We start from the raw sequence: 22,686 nt of genomic DNA, 5'->3' as shown, positions 1-22,686 counted from the left end.
CGCTTTCCTGTCTCGGAGGACCCTTGAGTCAACCAACAAACAATGGCTACTCTCGCCAACTCTAATGGCGGTATTAGTACAGGCTCCATTCATTTCTCCACACGGTGCCTTTCTCAGCTGTAATGAGAACATCTCATCACGCAAGCCTGCTGGATGCCTTGGTATTCGCGGAATAAGTGACTGCTCCTCCGGCAGAACTCATTCACCTCGCAAGCCCTTTCTTCATTTGAAATTGCACATTCAAGTAAAATATTTAAAGAGCACAATTGCTTTGGGGGGCCAGACATTTTGTCAGCTGTGTGTCCCGCCCTTCCCTGCTTGCTCTCATTGGGAACCCTGGGACTCAGAACAGTAGAGCAGTTTAAAGCCAAGCCTCCAAATCATAGCCTAGGATCTGTGTTGGGGACTGGTTAAAGTAGACTTCTTGGCTTCTCCATGCTGCTGAGCACAGCTGCTGTGCTCATAGGCACACTGGGTCTTCCCTGCACCCAGGAGGAATGCTAGGCCTGGTAAATCCCACCAGCCCTGAAAGTCACCCCTACCCTATGTGTTTAGTCATCCATCCCTTCTGGGGTTTCCCCCATGACAGCCTTCCCCACTTTCCACCATTCCTTTTCCTCTTCCTCAACTCTGGCCCATTCAGTCCTGACTCTCCTTGCAAGGTCATCGGCCTGTTCTACCCTGGATGTGCCTATGGTCCTTAACCAGAGGCTGGAAGTGAGAGCCAGAAATTGGCTTCAGAGTACACCACCTTGAGACCTTCCCTCCCTGCAGCGGCATTGCTGGGCCTCGTGGGGACATACAGGAGAAGCAGCAGAGGGTCAGCTCTGTTTGACATGTCTGCTGGTGGCTGGCTGCCCCGTGGATACACAAGGGGTCTCAAACCATCTCAGGAATAAAAAGGTAGCCTGAAATATTTCTGGTGACATGCAATGGCCTTTCAGATGTCCCACTGCCACCATCTCCTTTGCACTCGAACTGGCTGCTGAGCTTTAGAGCTTTGCCAGTGGCTTGCATTCGCAGTCCCGATGTGACGATAGCAGAAAGAGTATTTTTACACAGCTCTGCTCTTAATTGCTCTGCGACCCCTTGGCAAATGAAACCCAGTGACCAGAAAGTGGATTAGCTGTTTCCAGCCTCTTTAACCACAGTCATTAATGTGGGGCTCCTAAATGTTATCTTTTCTTAACCTCTTTTCCCTAAGAAAATTTTCTGCAACCCCAGGTATACAGGATATAAAATATATATTTGAATCTAACATTTACTGATGATAAGTCAGATAAAGTTATTTTCACATAAGTCTCTGGTATGTATGTAAGTTCATTATTTATAAACAGTGAAAATAAATTTGCATATTAATGAGATGGGTTGCTTGTTTGTTTTGTATAAATAATTCAATCCTGGCTAAATATTTAATTCTTTGGGACCCAGAGCATCATCAGTACTTTTCAGAGTTGACTGATATTTTAATTTTATAATTATTGATGCTGAGAACACCACTTTGCATAAATATGGCATACAAAATGAGCTCAAGATCAAGGCTGCAATGAAGTCTTGGATACAACACAGGCCATTGTTGCTGGAAACACCTCCAGCTCGTTGCATGTTTGCTTTTGAATGACCTCTTGGTTGATGAGCAGCCAGAGACTTCTCACTTTTGCTAAAACTTCCATGACTTCCTCATGGAACTAAATGACCTCAAACCAGTGATGAGTCTTACAGGTACTAGGACACTTCTAAAATTTGTCCCAAGTGGCCATGCATCTTCAGATGAAGGACATGGGTTGCCCACAAGGCTTTGGTGGCTTGCTTAGCATGCTTTCTGAGATGTCTTGACTTCACTGGGCAGGCTTTGGTTCATCTATCCAGGGCTGTCACACTGCTCACCATAGGGAGTGCAGATATGCAAGCATCCAGAACCTAGACCTCACCCAACCCTGTCTGGCAGCTGCAGATCTTTGTCCTGCACATCTTGGTCTCTTGCAGCCCTGACATTGCCTGAGGGGCAGGTGCCCATGTTCATCTGTAGAGGGGCAGAGATAAGGTAAAGGTCGGGCTGCCAGCTTTGGCTCCATGCTTCAAGATTGATCTGATTACATTATCATAGAAATGGGTGCTGTGCACAGCCAGAGAGCCTCAGGCAATTTCAGAGACATTACAGAACCCAGGAACATTTTTTTTCCTGGCAGAAACATTGCATTTGGTCTGGGAATTTGAGTTTCCCTCTAATGATATAGGGTTCAAAAATACTCTCATTTGATTTCCTACCTGTCAGATCAAGATGTGATCATAGAAAAAAAAAGCTGTGAGTTTTTTTCCTTTCAATTATATTGAGTTAGGTAATGCAAAGTTCTGATCAATGTGACTCAGGGCCATGTTGCCCTTACAGGAATCACTTTGTGGGACTCTTCACTATTCTCCAACAACAACAGCAACAAGAAAAATGAGCAAAATGGTTAGAGACTAATTTAATTGAACCCCTATTTGTCAAATTTATTAAAACAAGACAGGACATTATAAATGCTAAGTGTTGTTTCTATAAAATAAATTCTGCTATTATTTTTATAAGATTCAAAAACTATAAGTATGTGTATGTATGTGTGTATATGTATAAGTGTATGTATACATGAATGCTATGCCCATGAAGTCCACAAGAGGGCGTGTGATCGCCTAGCACTGGAGTGACAGCAGCTATGAGGCAGCCAGTGGTGGGTTCTGGAAGCCAAATCTGAGTCCTCTGGAAGAGCAGTGCTTTCTCTTACCTGCTGAGCCATCTCCAGTTCCCATGCTGCTGTTTTCCTAACAACCACTTGCCCATCTGTTTGCTTAGGCTGAGCAGTCAAAAAGAACCTCTGCTTGCCCCAGCAGCCTAGGAATCAAAAAGAGACTTCCCTTTCAGACACTGGAGAAAAGGCCAAAGGAAAAGTTTGAAAATTTTGCTTCAAAATGCTTTCAATTTTAACATGATAGCTCAACATACCGGCATAACTAGCATGCTTCAGACTCCGAATTAAATCCCCAGCATTGTATTTAAAAAGAGACCATAAACAAAACCAGAAAGGCAAACTGACAAAAGTAGGATTAAGAGAGCAAGCTTATTCTGATGGAAGGGATGGGAGGCATCTCAGGTCTGGTACCCTCACTCAGTCATTTCACAGACTAATTCCTTGTTTAGGGCAGTATGTGTTTGATAACAAAACAGCCCAAAGTCCTTATTCCCTGCTTCGCCAAGATTCTGGCAATGGAAAGAGGCACAATACGTATTCTATAATGTATCAGAGAGTGCTGAACAGGATGGTAAGGGAATCAAATGATGGTGAGGTGGGGGATCCCGGGTGCAGCAAGTGGGCTAGGCACCAATTCTAACCAGAGAGGATGGGCTGGAGTTCTTGAGAAAGTGATCTTCCAGGAAACTTGAACCTCAGCCTATGAAAGCAGCCAGTGGATAAAGGTACGTGTCGGGGTAGGGGGTCGAGGAGAATGGGTAGTAGGTGCGCCAATGTTTTTGGTAGAGTGAGAGCCACTGAGACAGGTGCCATCAAAGGACAAAGCATATCACACCTTCACATCGTTGCTCTCAGTGAGATGAGGTGGTCCTGCCTGGGGTGGATCTTGCCTTGCAGGTGGATCTAATTATACAGGGTTCCTGAAGGGCAGGCACCCATGCTAGGAACAGGACCCAAGGAAGCCACCTGTGGGCTGGACTTGGGAAAGGGACCTGTTTAAGAAGGATGATGCTTCTCAGGAGGGTGCTAATGCAGAGAGGCTGCCAGTGACACTCCAAGTCCTCCTTTGCATACTGGGATTCTGGGATGAACTTCTGCAGTACAGAATCCCAGAGTGTGAGATACCAGTTTCCCTGATGTAGTGAAATGAGACAGCAGGGTTAGCGAGGTCACTGGGGGTGCGGAGCCATCTCAGGATTCTGCTGCGGTACCTCCTGTCCCATGCTGATTGACACCAGCTAAAGAAAGCCAGAAAACGCAATGAGGAATAATATGGGGGACTTTGCATTCAGTAAGTCCAGCTGCCCAACACGGAAGCCAGAGACCCTGCTGTACCAGCAGCTTGGTTTCTATAGAAACAGTGCCCTGCCTTCTCCAACATCCCCTTCTTTAACAGACAACCAGTGGCGGGGGTGGGGGGGAGATGGGGTTGAATTTCCCATCCTTTTAAAAGAGCTAAAATTTTGGAAGTGAGGAAGATACTCTCCAAGAGCCCTTTCCATATAGAGTAGAAATCAAACATTCCCAGGCACAATAATAACTGGGGGGTGAGGTGGGGATGAGGATTGTGTTGAAGGGAAACGCTCAAGCACATAGCCTTCACTGTCTAAGCTGAAAACAGCCTTGCTCCAAACCAGTGTATTGTGGCAACAAGAAACAATGCCAAATGCTTGGATAAGGTAATTAAATTTCCCAGACCAGACCCTTCAGCCCTGAGGGCCTGCTTCAGGCTCTCTGTTGCTCTGCCCTCGAGCCTCCACTCAATGCTCTTGGAAGCTACCTTCCTAATGAACTACTCAGACCTTTAGGAGGCTGCCACGCACTGCTGGCAACCTAGAGGCCTGCCTGGTCCTGCTCCTGGGATCGATCAGCTCCCCATACATCCCACACAGGCTCTAGCTCCCTTCTCTTCCTTCCCTGAGAAAGGAGCCAGGAGGCCCATGTGCCCCAGCACCCCAGCCTCTGCTGCCTTCCTGTGGGCAAATTCCACATCAGCTTATCAGAGAACTGCAAAGCTTGTGAGATACAGGAAAGGAGGTATTTGCCTTCAAAATTCAGAGATGGGGCTGGAGATTTAAAAGCACTGGCTGCTCTTCTAGAAGACCAGGGTTCAATTCCCAGCACCCACAGGGCAACTCACATCTGTCTATGACTCCAGTACCAGGGGATCTGTGCCTTCTGACCTCTTCTGACACCAGGCACACATATGATACACACACACATTACACACACACACACACACACATACACACACATTTTTAAAAATTTCGGGAAGCATTCTGTGTACCCACCACTCCATCATGATTGAACCCACCAGGGCCAAGAAATAAAAGATGACCTGCCACACAGAAGAAAGACACGTATCCTCTGTTACAGCCCGCTCAGAGTAGCTAGACTGTGATGAGGTCACCAACATGCTTCTCAGAACAAAGGCAGATTCCATCTGAGCAGCACAGTCTGCAACATCACTGCCTTCTAGACAGACAGATGTGCAGGGAGGTACAGCAAACCAGACATGGTTCTCTGAGCTTCTGTCAGAGGTGCTATACTTTCTTCCATGTCCATGTCTTCAGGCAGCTGGAACAAGGCCTCCACCTCTGTCTGTCTTCCAACCTCTCCCCTTAGTAAGGGGCCCTGATTCCAAGTGCTTGCCAAATTCCTCCTCCTGCGGATCTATTCTTTCACAGATTGTGTCTATCTATAATAGAGGGGCTCTACGAGGTTAGGAGACATTGTGTATATAGTATGTGGGCACATGAATTATTGTTAGAGGCACACTTTGTGCATTTCATGGAGAAAGGTTAATGAAGCTGGATGCACACACTGTTGATGTGAGAGGGATACAAGGTTACTGCACAGACTGCAGATAACGCAGGAGGAGACCATTGCTGTCTGAAAGCTGCCATGCTTTTTCCATTGGCTGTGTCTTGAAACTTTCCCACAATGGTGAAGAGCAGGAGACAGGAAAAAAACCTCACTTTCTCAATCTCAGCTAGGGTAGGAATCTATATCCTTTATTCCACTTTCAAAAATTAGTATTACATTAAAAGTTGGCCTCAGTGTATCTAAGGTAAATGCTGATGTTGACATGAAATCTAACCACTATAGAAGATTAAAAATTGATTTCTGCAGTGGCTTGGATGATCTTAAAAAATAGATTTCATTTTTCATTTGAATTAAAATAAATGTGCATGGTGTGTGTGTGTGTTTCTGTTTTCCATTTCCACTAGGCTTAGAGCCAGGGCAACTTTTCTAACTTCCAAACATCTGCAGCTGTTTGTAGGCTCACCTAGTTCTGTCAGAGACAGAAGCTGTTTCAGGAGCTAAGACGGTTTGTATCTGGAGACAGGGGATTCCCCTTCCTTTGTACACTGTTAAATGTTTATCCCCCCCCCAGGACCTGCTAAGAGCTCTACTCCTAAAACTAAGCCTCTGCAGGACCAGGGAGCCAGGCATCCCTCCGCACCTATACCATCACTCCCTGCATCGCAGAAGTCTTGTAGAAATCTCGCTTTCCTGAGTGTGTATGTCTCTGTGTGTGCATGCATGTGTGTGTGCATGTTCACCATTGTGGTGGAACAAGAATGAACTCTTGCTAGGCTTGAGGTGCATATGAGTGATACTAGAGAACACAAAGCTGTTTATCCTGCGCAGAAGGAAAATTACTGCGGGAAGTGAAAGAATCTTACAGCCATACAACAAAGCGGGCCCAGCGTCCCCTGGCAAACAGTGTAACCACCCGGAATCAAAATAGTTAGGCTTATATTTTATGGCCATATATTTAAACTTTTATGTGTGTCTGTACACGCACGCACACACGTATGATGTTATCTGTAGGAGTCAAAAGGGAGCATCAGATCCCTTGGAGGAGTCACAGATGGTTGTTAGCCACCATGTGGGTGCTGGGAATCAAACTCCTTTCTTTAAGCCATCTCTCCGGAACCCATTTCTAACTCACTGACATAATTAAGCCAATTTCCCAACTCAACTACAGAGGCATACACAGGAAAACAAGGAAGAACAAGACTAGTAGTCTAGAAACCTGGGTGATTTGCCCGCTGTCATCTCCTTGCTTGTGCTATTGTCATCAGTAAAGCTCGAGGCTATCAATCAAAAAGTAAGTTCAGAAGGCTGGACCTAATTTTAAGGGCAACGGTGCAGAAGCTGTTCCTGGGAAAGGACACATGTATTTTACATCTCTATAAGATCAAATCAATACGCTTGAAATGGAAGAAAACCATGACGTGGCATGCAGGTCCCCCTCTGCTGCCCTTACCATCCAATTTATTAACCAGAGTTTAATTTTAAAAGGATCACAGGATTATTATTTTTATAGGCGGCACTGCACGAGAGGATCGATGTCGCACTTCGAGGGAAGCGGTTCTCCGGCACTTGATGAATGCATTATTATCGTCAGAGTAATTAAAAGGAGCAGGGTCGGCTACAATCAGCATGTACATCTCACTCAGCAACTCCTGCCAGTTGCTCACAAAAATTAAACTCATTCATCAATCCGACTGTAAAGCATGAAAAGCTTTGCGTAAGAAATGGAAAAGTTTTACTTATAGAAGGGGAAAAAAAAGGCAATCTAGGGCCAGCATCTAAAACAACCCGTAACCACTAGTGATATAAGAAGGTTCATGGTTCGTCTCGTATGGGGAAATGAGCCAACAGCATAGACACAAAATTACTATTATTAAATTTTAATATTCCAGCGTCTCATTAACCTATAGGTAACAGATCCATGTAAAATTTGGAAATGTGCGCTGGCAGCAATTAAAATAAAATACCATGCCATGTAAATTTGGCTTTCATACCTACCTCAAAGTCCCCTACTGCCAACAGCTCATGGCCCCTGGGAGGAGATCACATTCCTGTTTCACAGACACATTTTTGTTTTGCTAGTTTTGAAGAGTAAAACCTTATTAACATGTCAAAATTTGTTTGCTGTGGTTCACAACTGACCCGCCCAGTAACAAGCCAGGGCAGTCTGTTCTTGTTAATGTCACAAGTGCAAAGGTCATTTCCTTGCCTGGTTTCCCTCCTAGGTCAAGGCAATGTGCAGGTGACATGAGACAGGGTGGGGCTGCTGGAGCTTGCAGGTGCAGAACAGAGATGAAGCATCCTTGTTGCTGCTTTTGGCTCCACTCCTCATTCTGCTGGCACTGCCTCTTTGTGCAGAGGAATGTGCTATTGTATGCTAACATTTTCAGCTTCCTGTGGCTGCATTCGGTGCGCTCAGAGGGAAGAACTTTATGCATCCTTGCTTTGTGCATAGCATGGACTTTGGCCAATTTTTAGTGAGAGAATTTATAGCTAAGCGAAGTGACCAATGACTTTACTTAAGCACTGTTGTCCTCATGTTAAATATAGTCTCCAGTAACAACTAAATAAAATTTAGAATTTAAAAACATTTTTAAATTAAAAAAAATCCAGTGGTGAGCTATGAGATGGTGTGACAGGGAGATAAGGGGACTCAAAGCTCACCTGTAAAAATCTTAATACAAGAAAGAAGCTTGGACACTGGGGGATGTGGTTCATGTGTGTTCATGCTGGGCTTCAGTTGGAATTAGTGACCTATTCATGCAGATGTTTTGCTATAATCTGCAAAGCTGCTGACATGTCTTATGAGAGCTTGGCAGAGTAATCATGCCAGTTATCCCACAGCCCTAGCAATTCTAGAATTGCCCACTTCAAAAAAAAAAAAAAAAGGCAAAAGCAAATTAGCTTCAGAAAGGCAATGTCCTGAGAAACAAAGGTGTCCTTACAATCTTCCGGCAGGAGCCACGGGATGCACTATGTTCCCTTTGCACAAAGGTGAAAAAAGCATGAAGGGGATGAATAGAACACCAGAGACCCAAACTTTAAAGAGTAGGAGGAGGGAAGGATTTGCCAAAGAACTAAGGCTGAGATCAGAAAGGGATCAAGGGGGCACAGGAAGATGGAAGGCGGAAGAGATGGGTAGAGGGAGTTGGAAAAGAAAAGAAGGGAAGGAAGGAGGGAGAACTCATACAATACTATGAAAAGCGCACGGTGCAAAGCTTTGAAGAATAGAAGGCTCTCATCTAGAACAAAGGTTAGGATGGCACTGAGACAAGGAAAAATCATTTGATGGTACGGACGCCATATCAAGAGGTTGACAGCACACCTGTGACATATTGTGTGTGGACTGTGTAGTAACCATGGCACAGGGTGCAAATCTACACACAAGCCAGATGATGAAAAGAGGACCATTGAAGATAAAAACTCTTGTATGAGAAGCTGTGGATGGGGGGGGGGCAGGGAGCATGCCAGGACAGGGGGGAGGACTCTGGAAACTAACCTTCACTGTTTGTAAAAAGTCTAGGTAATGAAGGTAAGCTGTCCCTGCAGCTGCCGGGTTCAGTGAGCACCTCTACTGTACCCACAGCATCTGCCCAGCAGGTCCCACTGATGTAAAGACTAAATGTACACTGCAGCACTGGGTGCCTCCTTGGTCACAGCTCCAAATGACTCCCTTATTCCCCAAAACCATTCTGGGGCTGGGTATTCTAGACACTGTCAATGTCATGACAAGGAATATTCTGGGAAGAAGAGGACAACAGCAAGGTTTAGCTTTTTTTAAAATCATGGTAGTAAAATCATGTGCAATTAAAACTTAAATGTTACTTAATGCTGGTGAAAAACAGTTTCAGAGAATACGGACATCTTCATGGTGGCAAACTACTTAAGAAGCCAGTCACAAAGCTGATAAATCCCATGGACACGTGACATCATACCACTGAAAGATCAGGGTAGAGACAAAGAGGATGGACTGGGGGCTAAAATGACAGGCAGGATGGAGAACTTGGACCTCTTGGGCCGACTGACATCATGGGCCGTGGTATATTGGTGGATCTCAGCTTTGGCCGGTTTGTGGTTTTAAATTCAGGTCATCCGCATATTAATATCATTAGGACAATGTGAGTCACCGAAAATGAAGAAAACAGAAGAGGCGATGTATCCTTGAGAGAGGACCACGGTGGCAGTGTGCAGGACCCCAAAAGCCATGTCAGAGACTGGAGAGAAAGGTTCAAGTCCAGTCTTGACAAGAGGCGCTTTGATAATGTGCCACGGTTAATTCCACGAGCAAGGCACTACATTTCGCTAAAAGCCACTTTCAGCAGCTTGTTAGAGTCAACTTATTTTCAACTCTCCAAAATGAGTTTTAAGTAAAGGTGGCTACTGCTTCTTCAAAGGGGTGGCCCAACTAATTGATTTTGTTTAAATGCATGCAAACTTTGCAAGGGAGCTGGCTAAGAGGGACGAGCCTCTGGGTGGATCTCTAGCCCTTGGGACAGCCCCACCAGGTCAGTGTCTTTTCTCGCCAGTGCTGTGGAATGCCTCGGCAATGCTTACGGGAGAAACGGTTGATTCTTCGCTTACAGTTTCAGAGTGCAGTCTGTCATGGTGGAGAAGTTACAACAACCAGAGTTTGCAATGGATGGTCACATAGCACCCATGCACAGTTAGGTTTCAGACTGATGAAGGCTGGTGCTCAGCTCACTTCTTCCTTTCTTTTTCTATATGCCATGATCCCAGCCTAGAGAATGGTGCTGCCCACAGTGGGAAGGTCTCCCTACCTCAACTAACCTAACCAGAATTAAGATGATTCCCCCACCAGTATGCCTGGTGGTCTATTCTCAGAAGACTGCAGATCTTGTCAACTTAGCAATTTTTATCAGCCCTGACACAACCCAGAGAGGTCATCTGTGGATGCACAGGTGACAGACAGGTCATTGGTCACAAACAGTGTGGCACGGTCTGCACTTATGCGACATCTCCTTAGCTCATCACTAGTCCTTTAACTTTAGTGGAGGGGTGTTCTGGGTAGAGTTGGCTAGATTTCTATCTGAGTGATTCTTTGTAGAGTACCTTACATTTCATGGAAGTTACCTTTTCTCAGTCATACACAGACGTGTTTATTTTACTTAATTAAAAAAGTGTGAGAGAGACAGAGACAGAAAGGAAATAAGGGAGTATCCCAGTGCTTCAGCGCCGGCCAGAGATCGGCCTTAGGTGTTATTCATCTCTTTCCACCTTATTTGAGGCAGGGTCTCTCATTGTTCCCCTCTGCACACACCAGACTAGCTGGTCCACAGGCTGCTGGGGATTCTCCTGACTCTACCTCCTATCTCTCTACAGGGTCCCTGAGATTACAGACAAGTGCTCTAACATGGTAAGCTTTACATGTGTTCAGGGGCTTTGAACCCAGGTCTTTATGTTGGTATGGCAAGCTCTTTATTCACTGAGCCCTCTCCAGTCTTCATGTTTGTTTTTGTACATTTTTATGCACTATAATACCACATTTATCTCCATCTCTGGGTCTAAGGACAAGATATGTAACGCCTAGTGTGGTTTAAAGTTATGCCATGTACCAACATCAGATGAGCAGGACTGGAGAGTTGTTCGCATATGTGCTGGCTGGTGTTTTGCTCTTTTTTGGTCAGCTGGACACTAGTTTGGGTCATCTGAGACAAAGAACATCAATTGGGAATGTGTGTCCATAAGACTGGCCTGTAGGCAATTCTATAGGACATTTTCTTGATTAATGATTGATATAGGAGAATTCAGCCCAAAGGATCAGTGTTTTATCTCAGCAACAAAAAGCAAACAAACACACTGCACATTGCAACAGCTAAGCCTGACTGGCAGAACATGGACGTGTGATGAGGTCACCAGCCTCTTATTCGGACTGCTCACTCATAAACAAGTGATGGAGATTTTCTATGAGCTAATGGAAAGAGAGCATTCAACACCTTGGACAGCTCCCACAGGGAGTTTTGAGGTTCCTAAAGCTCCTGGATGAGCTCTTCCTTCCTCCCTCCCTCCCTCCCTCCCTCCCTCTAGGCTTCCCTCCCACTCCCTCCTTCCCTCCCTCCCTCTAGGCTTCCCTCCCTCTCCTCACTTCTAACCAGTCACACATCTTTTGCTCTGCTTTCCGCTTGATTAAAAAAAATGCTAATATGAGATTGACATGTCTAGCAGTTTTTAAACCCAAGAACTTTACTAGTTACCTTTGATTGCAAGCAAGCCGCAGCCTCTGTTCTCAGAAGAAAAATGGTTTGATTTGTGCATCTGCCTTTTGGTAAATGTTTCTTCAATTTAAAAAAGAGAAGTTTTTTTGTTCTGTTTCATTTTAAGAGACTTTTTTTTTTAAATTGAAGATACATTTAGCTCTACATTTGAAACTTAATTAACACTTCCTTGCTCACATAGGAGGTAAACACCATAATACTATGGGCACATACAGGAAGTAGGAAGGTTGATGAGTATGAACATGTCCACTACCTCACATGACTATTGTTGTTGACTTTTTGTGGCAAGAACAGCTAAAATCTACTCGTGGATCAAGATTTCGCTACTTGGTACTTGTATTACCTATAAATCTCATTAACAACCCTCATGCTCCTTCATCTCACACAAATGCCACTTTGTAGGAAGCATATGTGCTTATTTTGACCCAATAGTGGAAAATATATACACCCCAGTACATTAGCACACTCGACCAATGCCCATGTGCGTGGGTGCATGCAGACACACATTTCTGTATTTTGCAGGACAGGAACACTGTGTCAGGACTTGATACATCTGAGTTTGAGAGAGCCACCCTTTGGAGGTCTCATAGTGGACACATGTCCCACTGATGGATACCCCTGATCTGCAGCTGACCTCAGACTTTGACTTATCTGAGCAGCAGCTCAGCTAGGCTATGCATCACAATGAAAAGCAGGAGGTGCATACTCTCAGCTAGGATCTTAAAAAACAAACAAACAAACCCAATCCAGATGGGCGGAGACCAGCTGGTGCTTCCAGCCCTGCCTGTCCTTTCTCCTAGCGACATCTAGAGCCTGCTTAGCAGAGCAAGCTCATTCCAGACCCATAATCCAAAGCTTTTAAGCCAGATTTGGGGGGGGGGGGGCTGTGCATCTTTCCTGTCTGCATTGCCACCCGTCATGTCCCTAGGATCCTAAGTAAACAGAATCCGCCAGAATTCATCATTGCTTGGTGCCCTCCTCAAGGAATTCTAGTTGTTTGAACCAGATATCAGAAGAATTTGTCCTTTTTCCTCCAGACTGACCCACTGGAGTGAGGGACGATATTAGTCATTGATTTCTCTTTTTAACCAGGAGAATCTGGAAATGACCAGAGAGAAAGATGCTTGATGCCTGGCTGTGGACTGTGGGCCCCCCTTCAACTCCTGTCACCTCCGTGGAAGTCCCTATGTCTCACAGAACAAAATGAAACACACTATGAACAATAGCATGGCCTCACTGGTTCTGTAAGATCTGACAATTGAGAAACACCCCCCCCCCCCCACACACACACGGAAACATTTTGTCCTGCCATGCGCCACACTGAAGTCTAGTTACTCTTGACTGTGGGTTCATGGGGCCACACCTCCTGCTCCTTCAGGGCATGGGCTGCCCTACAAGGGCAAGGAAAACTAAGAGTTGGGCAAAGACCCAGGTGCTGCTGAACTGCACTGCACAGGGATCCCCGCTACTCCTCAAACACTACACACCCTTCTCTAAGGGGTTGTTGCACCAGCCAAGCCAGACCTGCCAGCCTCAGGGCTCTCTCCTGGCACCGTCTCCAAAACTCTCCCTCCCTGAAAGTCCTCTTGGCACCGACCTGATGGAAGGTCAACCCATTTCATCTCTGGAGCCACTGGTACCCCAAAAGACTCCTTGATTTCTAGGGTAATATGAAAATTCAGTATCTGAAGCCAAAACTTGAGAGTAAGGGACCGCTCCGAGAACTTCTTCTAAAGGAAGGTGCACGGCCCAAGTAGAGTTGCTGGCCCACAGGCTTGCAGCCCACGTTAGCATGCCAGGTACTTAGGAGTCTGGAATGCTGTATTGGGTCTGGGTCCGAGGCCAGGGCTGTGAAGTTAGGACTTTTCTTTTTCAAGGCAAAGAACACCACAGGTATAAACATCAGGCATAGAGAGAAGATGTCTGAGGACAGAGAAAAGGGGAAGAAACGCAGAGTGGAGAGGAGGGCCACCTTGGATAGTGGAAGGAGGAAAAAAGGAGTCTGGACCAGCTGTTCCCTGAGCCTCAAAGCAGGAAAATAAGCATAAAACACAACTCCAAGCATACACAGATCTAATTCCCTCCTTGGGAACTACGGCGGGCTGCGGTTACAAACAGATATCCACGAATCTAGTGAATTCCAAGCATAGTCCACATCCCAGCAGGCGCAGCTCCAAAACCCTCTCCTGCTCCAGCCACCAACTCCTGGCTACCACCGCAGAGACCTACTCCGGACCATGGTGACTGAGATCTGAAGCCAAAGAGAGTGTCTGAGAGCCAAGGAGAGTGTCTGAGCGCGCTACGGCACAGCAGGGGGAACGGGAAGAGAGGAGCAAGGAACCCAGAGACCCCCAGGAATCACTAGGCCCTCACCTCCGGCTGAAGCCCCCACCACCGCCACCCACCCACCGCGGTGCTCTTACGTCCTCCTCGTCACAGTCGCTCCGAGCCTGGTACTGGAACCGGGGCCGGCCACCCGCACCGCCACGCTCCCGGGGCGCCGCCGCCTGCGCCTGCGGCCCTAGGGGCTTCGGACCAGCGTCTTCCTCCGGCCCCTGGCCACCCAGGAGGCGACTGGCCTCCGGGGGCGCCGGAAAGGAGCGCGAGGTGTTGATCTTGCCGGTGAACCTTTGGTACAGCGAAGCCATGGGCCGCCGCAAGCTGGTTCACTGGCTCGGATGCTTCGAAAAAAAATTTCCTTTCTCTATCTCTCTTCCCTATCCCCACCCCCTCCAGCAGAAAAGAGAGAAGGGGGGAAAAGGAGGCGGTGGGGAAAGAAGAAGAAAGGCGAGCCCGCCGCTCCGCGCCACTCGCGAGTCGCCTGGGTGCTGAGCGACTCTGCCTGGCTCAGCTTCTCCGCCCCCTCCCCGGCGGCGCAGAAGCCAGGGGTCGGAGTGATCGCTTTCTCTTTCTGCTTTGCTATTTTTTTTTTAAGTCCTCGACACGGCCACGTTCGGCCTCACCAAAGAGATGGAAGGAAAGCAAGACACCAGAAGCACACAAGGGAGGGGACACGTCTAGGCCCCATTATTTGGCACCACCTAGAGACCAGCTTGCATCCCGGCTCATCTCCTGTTCCCCGCCCTGGCCCCTAGCAGCTCCTCCTTTCCCTTCTCAGCGGGGTACTCAGCTCCAGCCCTGGTGATGGCACCTGGGGAGTTCTGGTCTCAGGGAGCTGGAGGTGGATGCCGGAGGACTCTCAGAACACCAGTTGTCCTGGATGAAGGTTCAGGGCTTGGGCACTCCTAGCTGGACATGGACCGAATGCCCCAGTGAGAGGTGACAGCGCTAGGACTGAGCAAAGAAACCCTAACTGCCGAGGTATCCCGAGGCTTCGCGGCCATGACTCCCATTGCGTCCTCTTTGGGTTGCAGCACACAGCTGCCTTCCAGGGACTCCCAGAGACTCCAACTAATATTGTTCTTCTGCCCTTGGCTGACTTGGGCAAAGACCCCCTGAGAGCCTGGGGTAGGAAGAATGCGGCTGCAGGGCATAGGAGGAGGCAAAGGAAGGAAAGAAGGCCTAGAAAGAGCAGGCACAGGGAAGCACCTGTTCCCAGACCCGCCTTCTTCCCACCACATAGGATTTCAAAAATTGATTAATTTTCTTCTGAGCCTTTTAAGAAGGGAAGGCCAAGTCTAGAACCGGCGGCAGGACACCTGCGCTAGCTTAGGGCAAGCCTTTGGAGCAAGGCCTTTCAAGGTCCACCTGGCTCCAGTTTGCCTATGTGTAAATACAGGGAAACGCTAAAGTGTTTGGAGGTCAGCAACCTTTCCAAACCTTGTTCCACCCCATTCTGGCACTGAGATGAGTGAGAGGGGAGCCTTGACCCCAGAGGCTGTGCAGCACACAGGGTTTCCAATAACAAACTCATTTTGGTGCATTCGAACGTGCTCGAGTGCCCCCGTGTGGAGAGATGCGCAAACGGTATCTGAGGGTTCCTCTAGGCCTTGGCTGGCGTCTCCCCCATTTGCTTCCTCCATTCTTCCCTGTAGGCTTCTTGTCTTTTGTGGTTCTCTTGCCACCCTTGGGTCTCAGACACTCCACCTCCTCTGTGCGCAGCTCTTTTGTCCCCTGATCCAGCCCTCTGCAGCTGAGCTGCGATGCACCCGTACCACTAAGGTTTGGAACTTGGGAGAGACTCACAGGAATTCTGGCACTTGACCAGAGTCTCTGCTGTCCTCTCCCACAACGAGTCCAGGGCCATCTTGACTTCTCCCACCACCCAGTGGTGCCCCGCGAACTTCCTCAGCTTCCTGTCCTTATTGAGAATTTTAAAAGCATGTGGGAGGCAGCCCCTCAGTTTTCTCTAACCAGAGCCCAGAGAGAGAGAGAGAGAGAGAGAGAGAGAGAGAGAGAGAGAGAGAGAGAGAGAGAGAGAGAAAGAAAGAGAGAGATAGAGCGCCCTCAGCAGGAAGGAAACTGTGCTGCACTGTGCTGAGAGGAAGGTGTGCTTGCTGCACTGTGTTGGAACCCTCACCACCGGCCATTCTTTCCAGTCTTTCTCTCCCAAGCTCTTAATGCGCAAGTTGATTTTCGGTGGGAGTTTGTCTGCCCATTTTGGGCTCCACAGCCCTTGTGTTACTGTGAACAGACAGCCACTAAGCACTCCGGAGACATTTCCCTCTCTGAGGAAAATAAGAAGAGCATGAAGCTGCCTTCCAATCGCTGCAGGGCTCGCTTTGTGGGAAACCACGAAAAGTCTGCAGTGGGAGAGGTTTGGCTACCATGCCGTAGGATGGCCCACAGAATGCTTTCTTCTAAGGACATGAAACCAAACTCCATTCCCTGTTTAGTAAGTCCTGACTCCCAGCCCTTCACATGAAAGGCTTCTCCGCAAGCCACTTGTAAGGGCCAGCCCCACCTTTCAAGGGTTCACATCCACAGCAGCTGAGGATTGTGACATCACTGTGGATGTCCCTTGTGTTTTCCTTATTATATGTGAAGGACATTTGTACAGTTTTACACAAGCAGAAATGACTGTGTATATGACGCTAATACATTTACACAAAATGTAGAAATTTTACAGACTCTCATGTCCAGCAGTTTATAGACAAGTGCCTGTTAACCATTATAAACTAACGATAGAATTTTAAAAACTATATTCATTACATGTATTGTGTCTCCACATGAATATGACCACATCAGCAACCAGAGGTATCATATCCTCGGGAGCTGCATTTATAGGCAGTTGTGAGCTGCCTGGTTTGGGTGCTTGGATCCAGACTCTGGTCCTCTGCTCGTGTGTGTGCTCAACATGTGAGCCATGTCCCCAAGACTGAACTGTTTGTTTAACGATAAATTCAGTATGTTGATAGCAAAGACGTACATCTTCAAGACATATTTTCTTCAGTGAATCTGTAAGTATTCAACTTAAAATTTGGTCAAAGTTTAAAATTACGATTAAATTACTCTAAAAATAAAAATCAGTCCTATCTAAATATATTGTAAAGCAAAACGTTGTAAGAACTCATAAACAACCAGGGAAAGAATTAAAGTAAAATTTTCTCTCTAGAGAGGAAGATCTGGAGCATGAACAGAAGAAATGGAGAGAAGGGGAGATAGGGAAGAAAGAGGCAGCACCTGGCCAGGATGCGGTGAAAGGAACAGAGTTGGGGAGCTGGAAAGAGGCGAAAGAGGCGCGTGTGTGCAAGGCGTTCCTTGATGTTCCTGGATGTATGCACACAGAGGAACTGGCCACATTCTTTGACCCTTCACAGTGAGCTCAAAGCCCCAGAACCATTTTAAGGAATGGTTTTGACTGTGAAGCTGTGAACTTGTGACAAATTGGCACCTACAAATCCAGTCTTCCCCACAACCCTGAGCACACACGTGACAGGGGACATCTAGGGACTGCAATGCTGCATATTAACTCCCCTGAGTGATATTAAGCAGATTCATACCGTACCCTAAGCGACATGATGGGGATTTAGAGAATGGTGAACTCCACGGCTTTGACACATAATTAATCAAGTCCGGCCCGTGGAAAACCCTCCTCAAGCACATAAGGAATGAGCTCCTGTGAGGGATGTTAAAGCCAGGGGCCTTTCGATCAGATCTTAGTGTCTCAACGTGGCTTTGAGCATCTTATTTGTAAAATAAGAACTACAGGGCAGTTGAGATGTCTCAGCAGGTACACAGGTGCCACCAAGCCCAACTACCTGAGTATAATCCCTACCATCCCACACAGTAGAAGGAAACTGAGTCCTGCAAGTCATGCCCTGACCTCTGCAAGTATGCCATGGAATGCACACACTCGTACACACACATACTCACACACACACACATATACACAAATACACACAAACATACATGCATGCACGCACATGCATGTACACACACAAACACACACACAATAAACAGATATAATAAAAACGTTAAGCCATAAAACTCTGAATCAGGGGAAAAGATGTGACAAACTTTCCTGCCTAGAGGAGCAAATGTGAGGCTTAAACTGCCGTGGAGCCAATGCAGGAAATGCCGTGAGCTTATCTACGGGCTGCATCATGTCAGATTTGAACTCCTCGCTGCTGTTTAAAGCCAGGGTCCACCTGGCTTCCGATTGCATCTGTGTATGCTAGAACAGATCTACAAACAAACATGAAAATCATCGAATCCAGCAGACGCTACAGGATATTTTCAAACTGACAACAAAGGGAGCTTGGAAGACTTGTACCCTTCTTGACTACTAATATTGGAGATAGAAAATGGCCACCTTTGTGCACCCAGAAGGCAGGTCCTTCTTGAAGCCCTGGGCATCTGTATCTTTGACCATCTATAAATTGGGATGAATGAAACAAATATCTGGTAATCCACAAAACACAGTGTTTTTTTTTTTAAAAAAAAAATATGAGAAACACATTCTTAACTCTGAACCCAACCCTCCCCCACCTCCTGTAGTATACGCACTTCTGCTATGTGTTCATCTGTTTTTGCAAGAGGACCACTAAGGACGCACTGAGCTGTAGGCTCTGCATAGACTTCAAACAAGGACTGCATAGTGCATATATATATATATATATATATATATATATATATATATACATATATACACACATACATATACATATGCACACATACACACACACACAAGAATCAGTAAATTCTGCGCTTAGAAAAACCTCCAAGGTAAAAGAAAATTGAATTATTTTCTAGCTATTCAACATATCAAATATTAATATGTTTTAAAGGAAAACATTTATTTTAACTCAATAAAACTTTCTATGAAATCAATAAAGTTTTAATCTACTATCCTCATGTTTTCTGCATTTTAGTAATGCTTTCTTCAGTTCCCATATTTGAAGAGAAGAGGAGGAAAAAAAAGAGACCTCAACACAGTTGACTACACAACTCTAATTGCAAGTCATTTATCTCTGGTGGTATGGTTCATCTTCAAGGCAAGCCACCATTTCCGTATTCAAAGCCAAGACAGACTTGGATGTTATTTAGGGAATAGTCTCTCACCTTCAATAGTCTCAGGGCTGTGACCCTCGCCTGACCCTTTGACCTTGGGACTGACCTTGGCCCACGATGCAGTCAGAGGCCAGGTAGACACCTGTGTCACTGGATGACTTCTGTGCCATCAGTACACTTGTCCTCTGTTAGCTGCCTCCTGGACCTGGACCTGATTCCTAAGCTGCGGCCACGCCATGCAGTTGGGAAGCACAGAGCAAAGGCGTCTAACTGAGCCTAGTCTGGACCAGCAAAAGCCTGGTTCATTAGTGTAAGACCAAGTCTCGAATAGCTTCTTATGTAGTCAGCTGACCTCGGGGGTAATTTGTTACACAGCCTGCCATGACTCTTAGCTAAACAACAGCAACAGTTCCTGCAAGTGTTTTTCCTCTTGGCTCAGAAAGTACTGAATGCCTACAATGTGCTGTGTGTGCTGTGTGGTGAGGTGGGAGTGATGAAGCTGCCCCCGTTCAGACCAATCGACAGGCCTCACAAGCACGGGGTGAATCTATACACGTGTGGACTCTCAGACTTCCCTGAAAAGAGAGAGGCAGCCTCTCCCATCACAGTTGCAACGTTGCGGCTCATCCAAGGATAATATTATCAGAAGATGGCTTCCAGACCCTCCTGGATTATAGGTGTGTTCTTTGCAAAGCCTGGCTTTCTATAATGTGGCCATCAGACAGCATTTTCAACCCACTGAGGATTGTGTGTCGGGGGGAGATTGCATTGCCCATTGGCCTCCAATGTGGACATGTTAGGAATACAGATTCTAGGACCCTGCCCATTCTAGACCTGTCCCAACGGAGAGCTGGGACTGCAAGCCTGTGTGAGATCCATACTGAAACAGCCCTCTGTGGATACCTGGTGCACACACAAGGGTGAGAACTGCTGACCTAGAATAACACACTTGGGCCATTCTCTGCATGGGGCCAAGGCATCCTGAAAGAGTCTCCAATCCAAGTGTTTCACTTCCAGGAAGATACTTATACTTTAGAGGTTCCAGTAAGGATTCTCCTCGGCGGGGGGTGGGGGGATGGGGTGTGTGTGTGCTTAAATATTATCTATCTATCTATCTATCTATCTATCTATCTATCTATCTATCGTGTGCGTGCACATGCGTGCATGTGCATGCATGCGTGAGTGTGTGCCTGTGGAGGTCAGACAACAACTTGCGGGAACTAAGGTGTCTTTAAGCACTGAACTATCTAACCAGTCTAGGGAAAGAAAATTTCAAGAATCCAAAAGAAGAGCTCCTTCCTCATTGCTATGGGGTGAGCTCAGCAGCTTATTCAAAGCCACGCTAGAATGGAGGACATGTCTGGATGTTGTCTGTCCTTGAGCTGACCCGTCCTCTGTAAAAGGAAAGATTCCATTGGTGCCTCTCTCCAGAGACATTTTGACATTGTGTTTTAACAAAGAACCTCTCCCATCTTGCCAAAATGCATACAATTTGGCAGAGAGCTCTGCAGAACCACAAAGGGGGGAAAGGCCTTACTTTCAAAAACTGATTCCATAAAAAGCCCTCAGCACCTCTGCCTTGGCCTTGCTACTTAGTTAAAGCAATAAAGAAAACCTGTCCTTAATTTAAAACCGATAAATTTAATAAACATATTTAAGTTGAAAACCGACTTCTGTGAACTTAATTTTCCTAAACCCACTCCTTTAAAGTCCATTAAAATGTTCATTATAAAATCCATCTTATTTTATTTTTCACTGTCACTTGGGTCCATTGCAATTTCCCATGGCACTTACCAACAGGTTGAAAAATGGGCTGGTGCCCTCTGGAATAGCTTAGTATATTTTCTTGAAATTCCAAGCACTGCATAGACAGAGGTGGTCTATATTAAGTACCTAGTGTAAACACCCGCATTTGTGAGCTAGTTGTGAAGCACATGTAATCTGCGTGCCGTCACACCCTCTAAGAGCTAAGAGCTGCCAGCTCTTAGCCTGACTCATGCGCATGTGGGCGCCTGACAGGAGAGACGGTGGCTTCTCGTTAATGAAAACAGATTCTATTATGAACAATAAAACCGAAACGAAGCTGCCTGTTTCTTGTGGGTAATTCAATCCCTGCGGACTGAAACCCCATCCATTCTACTCCACCCGCTGCTCAACAATTTCTTCCTCATAAAGGTTAAAACTGATTTGTCTATACAGCTAATTGCATTTCAAATCATAGTAATTTGGAGCACAAAAAAGTAATTCCCCTTACAATGACTTATATTTATATTTTGCTTGACAGGTAAGCAGAAATTGCCTGTTGGTGAAATAAATCCATTAGTCATGTAAGCCTGCAGTTTGAGCAGCTCTTTTCCTCGCTGGCAGACGGCAACAAGTGGACCCAGTCTCTACTGCAATAGGCTGAGGTGGGTCCCATTTCTTCCTTGCCTCTTGATTTGAGTTCCCGATAGGCCCTATTACCTCCCCCCTCTCAGCATCCCACCCATAATCACTGCCATTACATCTCTTTATAACCCAACAATACTCAAATTGCATCATTTATGCAGTCTTTTCCATCTCTGTGGGGGAATTCGGGTAAATTAATGCCTGCAAAGGACTTTGAAGGATTTCTTAGCCTTCTTGGGATAAAAGAAGTAGCAGTACGAAGCCATATTTACAACTGCCTTTCAGGGCTCTCAGAGTCAAGTTCAACTCCAAATGAGATGGAGATGACAGGTTGTGACATCAGGAGTGCTAGGTTTTCTATTAAAGATAGCCAGATCATCAAGCATCTTTTTGAATAGGAAATTTATCTTTTTAACATAACATTATCATACCCAAAAGACACATGGGATGGAATACAGAAGTTGTAAGTATTCTAAGACAAAACACAAAAGTACCAACAAGCTGACTAGGTATACACCCGACTCCTGGCGGCCTGTGGACACAGTCACAGACACCCAAATGATAGCTCGCAACAAGTGCTGGCTGAATGCTTTAGTCTCTGTTCACACCTGGACTGTATTAAGTTGTCAAATTAAAAAGGGAACTCCAGGCACCAAACTCAACGAGTAGCTTCTGGTCTCCTGGGAAGGCAACCTGCTGGGAGTTCGCCACAGAGTAACACACAGCCATTTAAAATGATGGCATCTCAAATGTGCAGAGCATCCCAGGAGTAAGTCACACCCAGCCTTGGTTTCTATCCTGGGTGAAAGTGGAGTGATGTAATGTCTTAAACAGTTTATGTGGCTATCAGGGGAGGCTTACAGGAAGCCATCCATATTCTTCTACCTCACAGTGCTGTCTTTAATTACTTTAAAAATATTTTATATGTAAGTGTGTGTGTGTGCGTGTGTGTGCGTGTGTGTGGTGGCTATTCTTGGTTGTCAGTTTCACTACATCTGGAATTAACTAAAACTAAAAGAATTGGGTACACCTGTGAAGGATTTTTTTTTAATTAAATCATTTGAAGTGGGAAGACCCACTTTTAATTTGGATTTTTTTGAGGT

At 46.1% G+C, this 22,686-nt stretch overlaps 1 protein-coding gene across 3 annotated transcripts in view; it reads right to left on the bottom strand.

Annotated features, from left to right (window-relative positions):
• Dpp6 (dipeptidyl peptidase like 6) overlaps positions 1-22,686 on the bottom strand; it is an 866,060-nt gene that overhangs the window by 622,500 nt on the left and 220,874 nt on the right. The window contains exon 1 of one of the 3 annotated variants that reach the window (XM_041640586.1): positions 14,206-14,758. The exons of the other annotated variants lie outside the window; for them this stretch is intronic. Within the exon in view, the coding sequence (XP_041496520.1) occupies positions 14,206-14,430 (225 nt within the window). The 5' untranslated portion in view covers positions 14,431-14,758. Of the gene's footprint in view, positions 1-14,205; positions 14,759-22,686 lie in introns of those variants that run through there. 3 annotated transcript variants of the gene reach the window in all.

The sequence above is a fragment of the Microtus oregoni genome, unplaced genomic scaffold (assembly GCF_018167655.1).
Source record: "Microtus oregoni isolate MIOR12 unplaced genomic scaffold, Mior012 000064F_ref0000363, whole genome shotgun sequence".
NCBI classification, from domain to species: Eukaryota; Metazoa; Chordata; class Mammalia; order Rodentia; family Cricetidae; genus Microtus; species Microtus oregoni.
This window is presented reverse-complemented; position numbering and strand designations above follow the sequence as displayed.